This window comes from Onychomys torridus, chromosome 10 (assembly GCF_903995425.1).
Source record: "Onychomys torridus chromosome 10, mOncTor1.1, whole genome shotgun sequence".
Taxonomy (NCBI): Eukaryota; Metazoa; Chordata; class Mammalia; order Rodentia; family Cricetidae; genus Onychomys; species Onychomys torridus.
Genome location: NC_050452.1, coordinates 85,036,041 through 85,050,032, shown reverse-complemented (window position 1 = coordinate 85,050,032; position 13,992 = coordinate 85,036,041). Strand labels below are relative to the sequence as shown.

The 13,992-nt window shown below is 43.8% G+C and overlaps 1 protein-coding gene across 1 annotated transcript in view; it reads left to right on the top strand.

The window, feature by feature from the left end:
* The first annotated feature begins 217 nt into the window (after window positions 1-217).
* Window positions 218-13,992, top strand: part of Parm1 (prostate androgen-regulated mucin-like protein 1) — a 102,825-nt gene continuing 89,050 nt past the window's right edge. The window contains exon 1 of the mRNA XM_036200657.1: window positions 218-557. Coding sequence (XP_036056550.1) covers window positions 515-557 — 43 coding nt within the window. The 5' untranslated portion in view covers window positions 218-514. The remainder of the gene's footprint in view (window positions 558-13,992) is intronic.

The following is a 13,992-nucleotide window of genomic DNA, read 5'->3' as shown; positions in this document are numbered from 1 at the left end:
CAAAACTGAGTTGGACTTCTGAGGGCAGGGACCCATTAGCACTTCACTTTGCCTTGGCTTCTGGAAAAGTGCAAGGACCTCTGAATCCACTGAAAGCCCAGGCTTAGCGCCCGCTGTCCAGCAGAGGCCGCCCTGGGCCGGGACTCCTGGGACTAGCGCGCAGGGAGGGGGGAGGCCAGTGGGTGGCCCTGTCCTCGCAGGAGGGCCGGGTGGGAGGAGTTTGGCGACGGTACAGGCGGGCCCTGGGCTCCGGCAGCTGGGATGGAGCAGAAGTGTGCCTGGCGCCGCAGGGCACACAGCTGACTCTGCGCACCGCCACCGCTTCGCCTAGCGCCGCCAGACGCCAAAGCTGCCACCAAAGCTGCCTGGACTGATCCAGCCGGGCGGTCAGCTCCACCCGCTCCTCCCGCAGCCCACCGGGCGGAACAGGAGCTGCTGGTGACCAACGCACTTGGTCAGTCCCAGGAAACTCTTCCCTAGCCGCGTCCAGCTCGGTACCGAGCGCCGGAGTAACATGGTCTGCAAGGCGCTCATCGCTCTCTGCATCTTCACCGCAGGTACTTGGCGCGCTCCGCGCGGAAGAGCCAGGCATGGGGAAGCCGGCACCAGTCTCCGTCTCTGGCGGGGGACTGGGGGGGGGGGGGAGGTTCGGCGAGATCGAGAAATAAGTCGCCACTGGAGGTGGTGGGTCTGCAGGGCGTGCGAACTTAGGTTTGAGATGTGCGGTTTTGGAGGTCCTGGAGGGGAGAAAAGACTGGGTCTTTGTGGCGGCAGCCCGTGTCCCCCACAAATTCAGTCTTTGTGAAACAGGTGTCTGGCTAGCTGGCGCGTTAGAACACCGAACCCCTCAAGGAGACGACTGCTCTCTGTGGCTTCTCTTCTTCTCTGGGGGTCTCAGAGCGCACCTGCCACAGTCCCAGACATCACTTCCTGCCGTAGTTTGTCCTGCCATGGGATACAGAGCCAGGGCAGGGGTCTGATAAAGCCGCTGCTAAGAGGGCTTCAGCATCATGTGCGCTCAACCAGGCTGGTTATCGCTCCGGGACTTAGAGGTCTCTGGAACTCCCGCGTCTCTTTTTACTTAGGCTTAGGATGATGCGGCACAGTCTATGGGGCAGCGGCCCAGGCTGGGGTCAAGCTTGCGATCACTGCTGGAGAATTGCAGGTCTACCGTGGCCAAAAGCCTTTTAAAAATGTGCTCCCTGAATGAAACTAATAACTTGTCTAAAAGTAGGACACACACCCCCTTCTGCCTGTGCCCCATGCCCAAATATCGCTCTCCGGCTCCACTATGCATGCCCGGATGGTCTAGGGATTTCTAGCAGCCGCGACCTTGGGCAGACAACCCAAACCAGCTTGCGGACTGCGAAGATGTAATCAGGCACCACCGTCTCAGGTTGGGAACTTAGGTTTTTATCCAGAAAAAGTGTAGCCCAATAAGGAACAAGGCACGCATGGGAGTGGGTGGGAGGGGGGAGTAACCCAAAACAGCAGTCTGGTCTGTTTAAGATCGGACCCAAACCCACGTACAAGCCGATTCAAGAGTCAAGCATTAGTTCAAGTGTTTCCCCTCTTGAATTGCTTAGGTTCCTGTAAATATGCCTCCCCACCCCCGCCCGAAAGAAGTCATTCCTTGAGAAGAATCTGGAAGCTTCCCTGCGGCTCTCAGAGGATAATTTGGTTTTAAGGGAAAGTTCCCCAGATTGAGCCTATAGCGTGCTATTTTCTCTACATGCTGTAACGTCTGGGAGAGCCTTTCATCTGCAAGGTCTAGAGACCTGCTTGCAGATCTTTCCGGAACAGTCAGGCAGCTTCCCTGGCAGTCCTCCGGGGAGAGGAGCGCTTAGACCTGAAAGTGGACTAGCCTTCCCAGCTGGACTGCCTCCAGAGGTAGATCCCTGGTCCTCAAAGGAGAGATGAGGACGGGATGAAACGGGATGAAACGGGAAGGGAACCCGATTAAGAAGCTTAAGAAACCTGCAGTGGGCTAGGATAGATTTTGTTTGCTAAACTGATTGTGTACCTGTATCCACTTATTTATTATTTATTTATTTATTTGTGTTCTTAATATTTTTTGGACAGTTAGCAAAACAAAAACAAAAATGGATTAATCCTAACAAGGAGCTCAAATAAGATGGTTTACTGATTGATTGATTGATTGATTGATTGAGATTGACTGATTGATGTCACTAGTGTTACTGTTGAGAGTAAAACATTGCCTGTTGCCATTCTCCTCCCCCATAGCCAGGTGGCTGGTGTTTCAGAGACTGGCTGAGCAGCCTCAGCTTTATGCCCTCCAGGCTTCTGCTGGGATCAGGGCCATCAGGTCACAGGCTCCGGAGGCCTAGGAAGACATATTGCCTCTTAATCATGTTGCTATCCCATATAGGCAGCCATGACCCTGAAGGCAGCTTTCTCTGGAGTTTGTAAATCTGAATGAATCTTTCCATGAACAATTTGTTAATAAAACTGCTTACCATAAATAGGCTGGAAAATAATGTCAAAATTATCATAAATACCTCACGAGAGTCTCTGTATTCCAAAGTAAAGCATTTTCAGATTGACATATTTTTCTAGAAGGTTCTGGATAATGGCATGTTCCAGCAGATTGTGCTGGAGCTTCTCTGGCACACTATTCACCAAAGGATGGCTTTTTTATTCTTCCCTGTTCTATTTTCTCTCCAGCTTTAGAGGCTTCAGAAAGACTTGAACAAACCCTTAAAGTGATACTTGATTGAGTCAGAGACAGTGTCCAGTAGGGCTTTAATTTTTAGCTTTACAAATCCTCCTGATATATGCATAGTGTTTCATCAGTACATATACATATTATGGACACCTGAAAATATGCTTGTATTACTGGCATCCTTGATAGGAGACAGCTCAACCTTTGTTCCCTGAATTACCGGAGGTGGGATGGATAGGAGTACCATGTGTGAATTAAAACCCAGTCCTGAGTCTCCAAGGTTTGGCACAGGAACTATGCAGGGAACGGGGACAGAGGCCACTGAGTGAACTTTGCCCCCTCCATCTGCTGTCATTGCTGCCCTTGGGGTTGGGTGGCCCCATTCACTTCAAAAACCCCTCAGCAAGATAGATATAGAAGGTACATAGAAGCATTCAAATGGTCTTTTTAAATACTGAAGAAGACAAAAGAAATTCATTACATAATAGTAATCTCTCTCTCATATATATATATATATATATATGAAGCTAGTGATCTGGCTTCTCTTGCTCTGGGTTTGCCCTGTCTACCCCAGCACTGGATCAGGAAAAATACAGTGCACCCCATTCCCAGGCACACCCTGGAACACTCATTGGTCCTCTGGTAAGCAAGACCAAGAGAGTTAAAATTTCACCAGCAAGGGATCTGTGTGTGTGTGTAGGTGTGGGTGTGTGCATGTGTGTATACGTGTGTTCTGGACCCATCAGCTTTCTCTTCTCTGCATAACTAACATTGGCTACGGCTCTTTGCCTATGCAAGGCCTCATGTGTGTCAGTTCAGGAGTGTATCACAAGTATACTGCAAAGTAACAACCTTTTCCCAGGAAGGTGTATTGGGGTAACAAGGGACAGCTGCCTGTGTTCCTTTTGCCTGAAATCTGTGGTTCCAGTAAAAGACATGGCATCTTCCTTTGTATGAAGAGACCTGAACATTGAAAGCTCTTTATATTGTCTTCTGATGAGTTCATAGAAGCAAGGAGAGGCAGGTAGATTCTGCAGCCTGACTATTCACAGTACCCACCTGAGTTCAAGCCGAGTACCCTAACCACCCTGCATTTTCTCCTATTTAAAATTAGGTTGGTGGAAATGCTAACTGACTGGGCACACTTACAAGTTTACAGTGCTGGGGACATGGAAAATGCTCAGTAATGTTAGCGCTGGCCGCTCTTACCCTCAGGAAAGATGACTACTATACCCAGCACTAAACACACAGGTCACCCTCTCCGAACGCAGAGCTTGTGTGTTTGCACTTGGACTCTGCGACTAACATGCCAAGGCTGACTGTTTCAGCAAACTCAGTATGCAAATTAGGAAGACAGTCGGCTGAGCCACTAAATGCCTAATTTAAAAGGTTAAGAATGTGTTGGTTCAGCCATAGCACAATGACCAGGAAAGAAAAAAAAGGTTTAGTTACAATTAAAGTAAAATAAGGTCCTCACCAAGGATTTCTGCAAACTGGTGTATTTAGAAAGCCCAAGTCAGCTAAATCTGAAAGGTCAGATCCCCAGAGCGACACATTTGGGGATAATTTGGAGTAAATGGGTCGTTTTATCTGATGGTTCTGAGTGACTTTCTCCAGCACCCAGAGTCCTCAATAATGGCCAGATCTCCAATTGAACCTTAGCACTTGGGCATGTCTAATGTGCTAGTGTTTCTATGGAGAAAATACTGGTCCAATATTCATACCATCTAAGACAATTGTCTAAAACAATCATTTCACTTAAGGATCGGGGAGCCTAGCACCTACAAAAATACACAGAGTGGCATTTAAAAAAATACTTATTGCCTGGCAGTAGTGGCACACGCCTTTAATCCCAGCACTCGGGAGGCAGAGACAGGCAGATCTCTGCGAGTTCGAGGTCAGCCTGGGCTACAGAGTGAGTTCCAGGAAAGGCTCCAAAGCTACACAGAGAAACCCTGTCTCAAAACAAAACAAAACAAAACAAAACAAAACAAAACAAACAAAAAACATTTATCACTTCAGTGGGACCCATGGCAAAGGAAAGATCCTCATAAGAGCAGTCAGAACTAAGCTCCTCTCAAGAGTGTCTGTCTCTTGGGTTGGGGATTTAACTCAGTGGTAGAGCGCTTGCCTAGCAAGCAAAGGGCCCTGGGTTCAGTCCTCAGCTCAAAAAGAAAAAAAGAGTATCTGTCTCTAAATCACTGTTGAGGAGTCAGCTATTTGCCATGCTCGTGAGCTATCAAGTGAAACGTTCATGTTTCCTGTAGAAGACAATACCAGCTCTAAGAAGTAGGTGGTCATGTCTGTCTCATCCTATGGTTGTTTGGTCATGGGAAATGTGGAGTCAATAGGTTATCACCCGGTTAAAACAGCGTGACTACAAAGCTAGACTCTGGGTGCATGATTTAAATGACAGGAACTGATGTAACATTTTTCTAGCACGTGAACCTTTAAATATTTTATAATCCTTCACACCAGCACAGCCCATTTCTTTCAATGATATGTTTTTAACATTGTTTACAGAGCTTGAAAACTATCATTTTATAAGTAAGAAGAGCCATTATATGAAGTGGAGAAGTGTAAGATCCTGCCCATGGATGCTTGCACTAGGTGTAGGTATAGTGGAGATGGAAAGCATACCATCTTAATTTTCCTTTGCCTCCTGGTGTCTCATTTAGCAAATAAACTCTCAAGCTGTCCGGTCATACTTGAATTTCAAGTAAACAGTGATTCTAAATATATTCCCTGTAATATTCAAATCCAAGTTCACCAGCGAGTGCTGTGTTTTATCTGGTAATTCTACTCTGGCCTTGTCTTCAGCCCACCTATGCATGGGCCGGCTGTAGAATGACCTTCAATTTAAACCTTGTTTCCTGGGGCCTTGGCTGACCAGCACCTCTTCAGTAAGAATATGTTAGTGGGAAACACACAGACACTTAACGGCAGCTCTCTTTGCACAGATTAGGATGCAGAAGCAGTTTGCATTCCAGGGAGATATTTGGACTCTGTTTCCACACCTATCAACTGTGTAGGGTTTTGTGTTTCTGACCAATAGATGGAATTTCCATGGCTTCTTTGACCCATTTTAATGAACCTTTCTGACCCTTGCTTTTAAAAAGAAATAGTATATTTCTAATAGTAGCCGTGTTTTTGCCTAGTGCTGGATTTAGAAGCTATCTGGAATATAGCTGGCAGCTGATTTAAAGGGAACGTTATGGAATAGTTTTGGATTTCAGCACCCATTTTCTCGCCAAGATCTTAAGACAGCTTACAAATATTAATTATATAAGTTTTATATAATTCCTGCTGGATGGATTTATTGGTATCACTTAAAAAGCTGTAGCTATACAGATCCAGAGGCAACACATTAGGCATAATTTTAAGGCAGATATTAAAAAGTCTTTTAAGCTATTTAGCTTTGGAAGAAATTTGCACTCTTTATTCTCAGGGAGAAATCTGTGACTAGCTAACTGTTAAGTAAGGGAAATTGTGGAAAATTACCAGGTGTGATATTTAGAAAACATGTCTATTTGATATGAATAGTAAGTAATGGAATAAAACCTCTACTTACATTCCAAATTCTGGATTTCTTTTCCATAAGCAAGAAAATGAAGACATAATGTTCAATATGGGTGTTGAACATGAAAGGAATCAGGTGGGAGAGGGAATGTTTTTTCTGCCTGTGGTTGTAAATTTGGGACTACCAAATTTAGATCATATTGTATTTCCTAATATATAATTAATAAAAATATGTTATTTTTTACAATTGTGATAATCTCTGCTTTGTATAGTCCCAAAGCATGACCTCATCACTGTGCTTAATTACCCATCACTGCATCCTTGATGGAAAACTCCTGGTGGGTCTGAGGTCTTAATCCTCTCATTCTGTTATAATTGGGGAACTTCTGAACAAGTATCTATTTCTCAGGAACTCTAGAGGATGAGTCCACGATCAAGGTGCTAGGGGGTTCTGCATCTTGAGAGTGTATATGGAGCCTTCCTTTTGTGTAGCTGCATGGTAGGTGACTCGAGGCAGCCCCTCGCAACATTTTATAGATACTATTTTATTCATGATGGCTTCACCATCATGGTCTAACCACCTCCCAGAGCCTCTGCCTCCTAATACCATTTCTTTGGGAATTACAATTTTTAACACACAAATTTGAGGGGACTGGAGGGCCAGGGAGATGGATCAGTAGGTAAAATCTTTGTCATGCAAGTGTGAGGACTTAGGTTCAAATTCTTGGTACCCAGGTGCAGAGACACAGGTCTGTAACAGAGAGGAGAGGCTAAGATGGAGAATGTGAGGGACCTCTGTGCCACTTGCCTGTCAAAGGGTCATGACAAAGTCTGGGAAACTGAGGACCTCTTTCTTGGCCTAGTGAAGAGGAAAGGTTTTGGTGGGTGGGATGCATGTCTGTCATGGGTGTTCTTGTGTCCATGTACCCATGAGAAGCAGCAGCAAAGCATGCCAAATAAGAAGGAAGCCTGGTTGTTTTGACTTAAAAATTGCAGTGTTGATGGAGGAAAGCCCCTAAAATTCTCCTTTCTTGAAGCACTGATCAAATATATCTGAGCAGGGACAAATATCAACTTTCAAGAATGAGTGATCATTCATCATTTATCTTCTAGGAAATGCTTACGAGGGACGTGTGATGTGAAATTACATATGGAAACTGGTCGGGTGTGATGTGAACAGAAAACAGGGTTAGGGGATGGGAAGAGCTATTCAGAACTTTACTAAATGACATGAGCATGGTAAGGGGCACAGAGTTGAAAGAAAGCAAGAAGATTATTAGATGTTTGAAAGAAAGGAGTAGATAATGTCAATTTAGAACTAGCGCAGCCTCCTTTCTCTCAATACTCTTCATTCAGTCCTTCAAGACAGTGTTTTACTTTCCCTTAAGTACTACGCCAAGTCCAAACACAGTCTACCACTTTCACTGCTCTGGTCCTGAGCAGAGCCGCTACCATCTTTTCCCTGGAGTACTGCAAGGGCCTCCCAGATGCCAGTCTCCAGACTTCTCTTCTGGAGACCTGCTTTGTACAGGGAAACGTTACTGGATCTATTGGAAATGCATCAGGAGTGTCACTGCTTTGTGCTAAGTCCCAACTCCATTGCAACCAACTGAAGGTCAAATCCTTAAAGGAATAGTCAAGATCTGCCGAAGGGGTCCGTTTGCTGTTGACCTGGGTGTTCTCTCTGGAGTGCACTTGCTCACTTTGCCTAGCCACCCTTCCTTCTTGCTGCATGCTCTGGTTGGCTCCTCTATCTGGAGCAACTTTCTTCAAGGGTTCACAAATCGAATGTCGTCTCTCCTCTAAACTGCCATTGTTGGTCACCTTTCTGAAACTGTCACAAACACTTAAGATAATCAGGAGAGAGAGACAGAGAGAGAGAGAGACACAGAGACAGAGAGAGAGAGAGAGACAGAGACAGAGAGAGAAACAGAGACAGAGACAGAGACAGAGAGAGGGAACTTGATTCCTTTCAACTCAGTTTGACAGGTTTTCATTCCAAAAATTGGCTGACTACTTTGGGCCTGTGCTGGCACAGTACTTCATGGTATGGACACAGAGTATCAGAAACCTGTTTACCCTCTCACTAAGCATAGGAGAAGGAGAGGAAGGAGACACTGTCCCATAATCCCCTTGGAGGGCATTCCTCCAGTGGTCTAAAATCTCTCACTAGGCCACTTCGTACAGTCCCACCAATGCTCACCAGCAAGGAACTGGGGGCCAAACCTTTAACAAGTGAACCACTGGGGACATTGCAGAGCCAAGGTAGCACATTTGCCTAACTTTCACTTTTCAATAAACCCTACTCCAACCAACATGCTAAAATTACAGCCCAGTCTCCCTGCGTCCCTGGTGTACTTACCCGAGTCTGGCCTGTTCTTACTTCACTGTCCATGCCCTCCCTCCCTCACTGCTACATCTCACTACAGTACAGCTTCTCACAGGGGCTTTGGTCTCTCCTCCTTGTTCTGGCAGTCCTCAGTGAAAGGATATTTTGTGGCACACAGTAGGCGCTCAAAATACATTTGCAATATTGGCAAAATACTTAGTCGAAAATTTTCCATAGGTCACCTGAAAATGAGACCTTGCAAACTTGCTGACCATCAGGCGCTTATGTCTAGTGCGGTGCTTACACACAGTGTTTTATAAAAACAGAAGTCAGACCTTCAGTCTCTACTTTACCGGAAACAAACAAACAAAAACGCAGCCAAGCCTCAAGATCAGCTATTTCATAGCTAGCTGTACACATATGGAATTCTGAAATTCTTCTTCTAAACTGTAGTATCTCTCCGCCCTCCACCCCCAGTGTGAGCATCATTTTAGAATAGTTGAAACTTAACTCTGTGGCCAATTAAGAAAATGTCACCTTTGAGCTCAGCTAGGATGGATAAGGATACAATAGAGAACTATAATTTGAACCATTTTGAGAACTAATAACTAAAAATAGCTTGTTGGTGAAACATGGTTTGAGTCTAAAGTAAATACAACTGGCAATTTCCCAGTAAAGCTTGAAAAAGTTAGGCAAATTCAGACCCTGAGCGTGGACAATGTAAAAAATGTAAGTCAGTTGCTAATGTGCTCAAGGATATAACGGGGGATTTTCTCGGCCTTAGAGACTATGCATTATAGCTTTCTTAATGAGTCTGAAACATGAGCTATGTTTTAGCCCAAGCTGTAGCTAGAGGTGATGCTGAAGTTCCAGCTAAAATCAAACCTATATCCTAGAACAGAAAGGAAAGATGGAAGGGTGCTTGTTATTCATCCCGCCCCTTGACACAGTTGGTGTTAAATTTACCCAGCATGGCACATGCCTCAGCTTTATCACACACACACACCCCAAAAAATCTGGTACTTTCCTTCTTATTCAAAATAGGAATGATTGGTTATGTGGTGGCTGCCAGCAAGAACATGATCTTTAAAATACGAGCATACTGATCTTGATGAAATCAACTTGGAGAAGCAATTTATAAGTGAGGGGAAGATAATGTTTTATTTCAAACATTAGACGTATTTATTTCATAAGTTCTGTTTTGCCCATTCTTGAGAAAGGCAAACTCACTGCCATCCATGTTCAGCAGCCTTGACTTTGAACAGAGAGGCATCAAATTCAGGTGATCCTGGATTGCCCCGCAGGGTCTGCAGGGGGGGGGATGAGTGGTGTTGAGACAGTGGCATTGCCATAGAGGTGACACTCCACCCCCACCCCATCCCCCCCCCCTTCCTCCCAGAGCAACCTGTGAAAAGCAGGTGAAATGTGTAAGATGAGAAGCAGGGCCTAATATCTTACTGGAAGGAAAAAGATCACACAGCATAAAGAGAAGGTTGGGGGACCCCAAATCTCAAAATCAAGTGTGGCTGCAGATAGTGAAATTCTGTCATTCTGAGACCAGAACTGGTCAGTGATGCCACCCTATGTTCAACATTCATCCTCAACAGTATTAGTAACCACTTTCAAGAGTGGGATGGCTACACCACTGTACCAGCATGGCTGCCACTTATAGTTGCCAATCTATGGGAAAAGAAAGCTATAGGATTTGTGCATTCCTGCATTAATGGGATTGGAGGGATACAGGGAGTCTCTCCTGCCCCCCCCCACTTCTCTGAATTTTTCAATAACATATTATGATTACTTCAAGTCCATCTTTTGCAACAGTTCATGTGGCTATAGTAACCGCTAGACAGCTGTTGCAATTCTCAGCATATTGACTTAAAAGTCCTTCTGATAGAACCTCAAAAATAAAATCATAGAGAAACAAGTTACCTCAGAAAGGTTTACCAGGCAGCATTGATGTAATGAGCAAAGGTTCCAAAAAATATGAGTTAACATAATAATATTGTATTTTCTAAAACTCACGTGTTGTATAAGGCATTGCTCAGAACCGCCATCTTGGATCATTTTTAAGGGGCACTGAGGTATCAGATCAATACTTAAGGCAAAATGTTATAATTCTCTTCTAAAACCTAAAAATCTCTTCAGCATTTGTTACTATGGGATCTAATTTAAAAACACGCACACACACACACACACACACACACACACACACACACACACACACACACACATCCTAAGTTTCTCAAAATGAAAGTTGTCAACTTAGGTATCAAATAAGAAAAATACCCTTCGGAAGACTTTATTATTTCTTTCCTTTGGCAACATTCAATATATGATATCATATTTTCAACAAAGTAATCAATAAAATGTGGTTTAGAAAGATGTTGGAGGAGCCATTATTAATCCTCTGCAGCATTTTCAGATAATAATGCAGGTGTGCTGGGGACACCGCTGAACAGGCAGATAGGGCAGGGAGAAGCTGAGTTCTGATTCCAGCCAACCCCTTCTGTTTTGACAAAACTGTGTGCAATGCTGGGGACCAGCCTGTTACCCTTTTAGCTCTACGGGGTACCATATATCACTCTGTGTGTGCTTCCTCTACAACATCATCTGCTCCTCCAAGTAGCCTTGTGGGGGATGCAATACTGTTTGCACTTTGCAGGTGAGGTTACAGGGCTTCAAGAGTTAGGTAATCCACCGTTCACATGCAGTTGATAAGCAACAGAGCGATGATTTGAATCAACAACTTTCATCTTTACCCATTTCTACCCGCACTGCCTTCAGCTGTCAATATAGCTGCTAAATAAGTTTGTGTTCCCAACTTTGATTCTCATCTCTGTCCCTCACATTCCAGCTTTGGTTGAGAGCCTGCCTTGCATCGATCTTTCTTTAAGCTGCGATGCTTAAGTGGTCACTTTCCTCACACAGGATCATCTCTCAGGACTTATTTAGGCCAGAATGGATCGCCTATTCCCATAGTAAGAAAGGTAAATGGACCCAAATCTGCTTAAGACTCTGCCAGTGTTCATATCATGGCAGCGGGGTGGGGGGGGGGGGTGGCTAGGTTCCACTTTCACTAGCAGAATGACAGATGGTCCTTGTGGAGGAAGCTAATTCCAGGCAGGATTGATTACATGACTAGAGTATCATATTAGACCAGAAAGTAAAGACTTTCTCATGACGTCAGAGGACTCAAAGATGCTTAATGAAACTCCAACTGGCCAAAGATGGTGCAATTTGATTATCAATGGGAATAATAATTGGAATAGACTGAAACTTACTAAATATGTTTGTTCATGAGTACAAAATAATTTTGAAACCACAACAGTGAAATAATACAGATGTTATTATTCTTCACTAGAAGATGCGAATAAACTAACAGATTATTTTGAAAAATAATACATAACTACAGAGAATCAAGTCTTGTTTATTGACTGATTGCTAGGTCTCGCTGCCTATATATTGTGAGTGTACCACTGTGTGGTGGAACATTTGATGAAGAGCTGATTGGTTGTCTCTGCAGAGGTATTATAGCTAGTAAGTCTAGAAATGCAATAGAAACAGTTACTTTAGTATACAGGCTCGGGAGTTAGTGGCTTTTGATCATCAGTGGCTGCCTTCTTCTTGAATTGTGGCAGTGTGGCATAACCAGATACTTGTCCCTCCCACACGATCCCTTTTGATACAATCCTGCCACATGCAAAGGGAACCTACATCCCACTGAGCTTCTTCAGCCAACTGGGAAAGGCAATAGTGAATCCCATGGGAATGAAGTCAGAAAGCTCCAGAAAATGAGAGAGTCCATAGGATCAACTGCCTGGTTTCTTCAATAAATAGATTTTAAGGAATAAAGAAAGAGGTTGAGTGAAAGATGTGCAGAGGAAGGAGAAATCTGCACACTGAAAAGAGACTTGAGAACAGAGTAACCAAACCCAACCACACAACTTATTTAGGTTCTGAACCAAGCCAAACTCTAGATTAAGTAGTGACGTTCATGACACATTTGAGAATGAGAAGATTGACTTGCTCTTTAATGAAGCTGAGGTTTTGTTTATTTTAACCATGATAATGATATACACATTATTTTCCAACAATCTTACCCTTTAGAGACCCTTAGGATTACAGTTACCAAAAAAAAATGCTGTGTTGTTTCTAAGATTTGCTTCAAGATAATATGTGAGTAGGAAAATAGGTTGGATTATTATCTGAAGAAATGGTTTTCAGTTAGAAACTTGAAATTGAGTAAAGAGAACAGGGGGATTCACTGTACTTTTCCATTTAGTGGATGATTCCATTTTTGTTGCAAAAGGTTTTTTGAAAAGATCCTCATCCTAACCATAGCCTATCTCCAATTGATAATCACTCACAGAGGAAAAATTAGTTTTCTCTTATGAAGTCTCACTGGGTATACAAAGTACACTGATGGACAGGCCCCATACCCAACAGTAGATGGCCAATACAAAATGAACTCAGTGGTATTTTTGGAGATTTATTTTGTCTCATAGTGCTGGGTATTACTTTTTTTTACCATCTAGTTCTTTTGCTTATATATGATGGTTTCCAGTTTTGTGTCTTTATAGGTTTTCTGTGTGTGTGAGTGTAGGTGTCTGAGTCTGTGTGTGTTAATTGTGCTTTTTCCTTGTTTCTTTCTCCTTTCCCACCCCCCTGTTTGTTTGTTTTGTCTTATTTGGGCTGGTTAGTTTGTTTTAGTTGCCTGTTTGTCTTCTATTAAGAGAGAAAGACAGAAAGGGTGTGGATTTGGGTGGGTGGGAAGGTGGGGAGGATCTTAGGGGAACTGGTGATATGGGGGATGATCAGAATATAATGTATGAAAACAATCCATTTTCAATCAATTTTAAAAAGGCTTTCAGAAATGAAGTTTATCAGACCTCACTGTTGGGTACAGAGGTAAGCCCCAGCCATTTAAACAAGTGCCTTGGAATCCTGCTCAAGGACAAGGTGGTATGGGTAAGCATGTCAATGGGAGCCATGGAAGTACATGCATCGTCCCTGGTGAATCAGCCTCAAGAAAGGAAGGTGTGCTCTGTCCCTTCATAACCCTCTGGCCTTGCTAGTGCCATTCCCCCACTCCTGTACACTATTCTCCACTGTTCTCTACTGACCCAAATTCTCCAGCTTGCAAGTTCACATTTGAGTTGTTTGGGTGTGTTAGCCTCTAGAGAGCAGGGGGCATGTCTTGACTTCATACCCCTCCATTCTGTGCATGAACTCATGGGGCAAATGCTCAATGCTTGTCCAATTGAACTAAAGAAACTGAAGCTTAGAGATGTGGAGTCCAAGGTCTCACAGCTAGTTGATGGATGAATGTAAACTCATGTTTTCATGTAAACATTAAGTTTCCTGGCTTCAGAGAACCAAAGCCCATTCAACTTTGCCCTTTTCTCCTTAGGAGGTAAGACTTAAAGGCTTACTTGGTTAGAGAAGTGACATATTAACA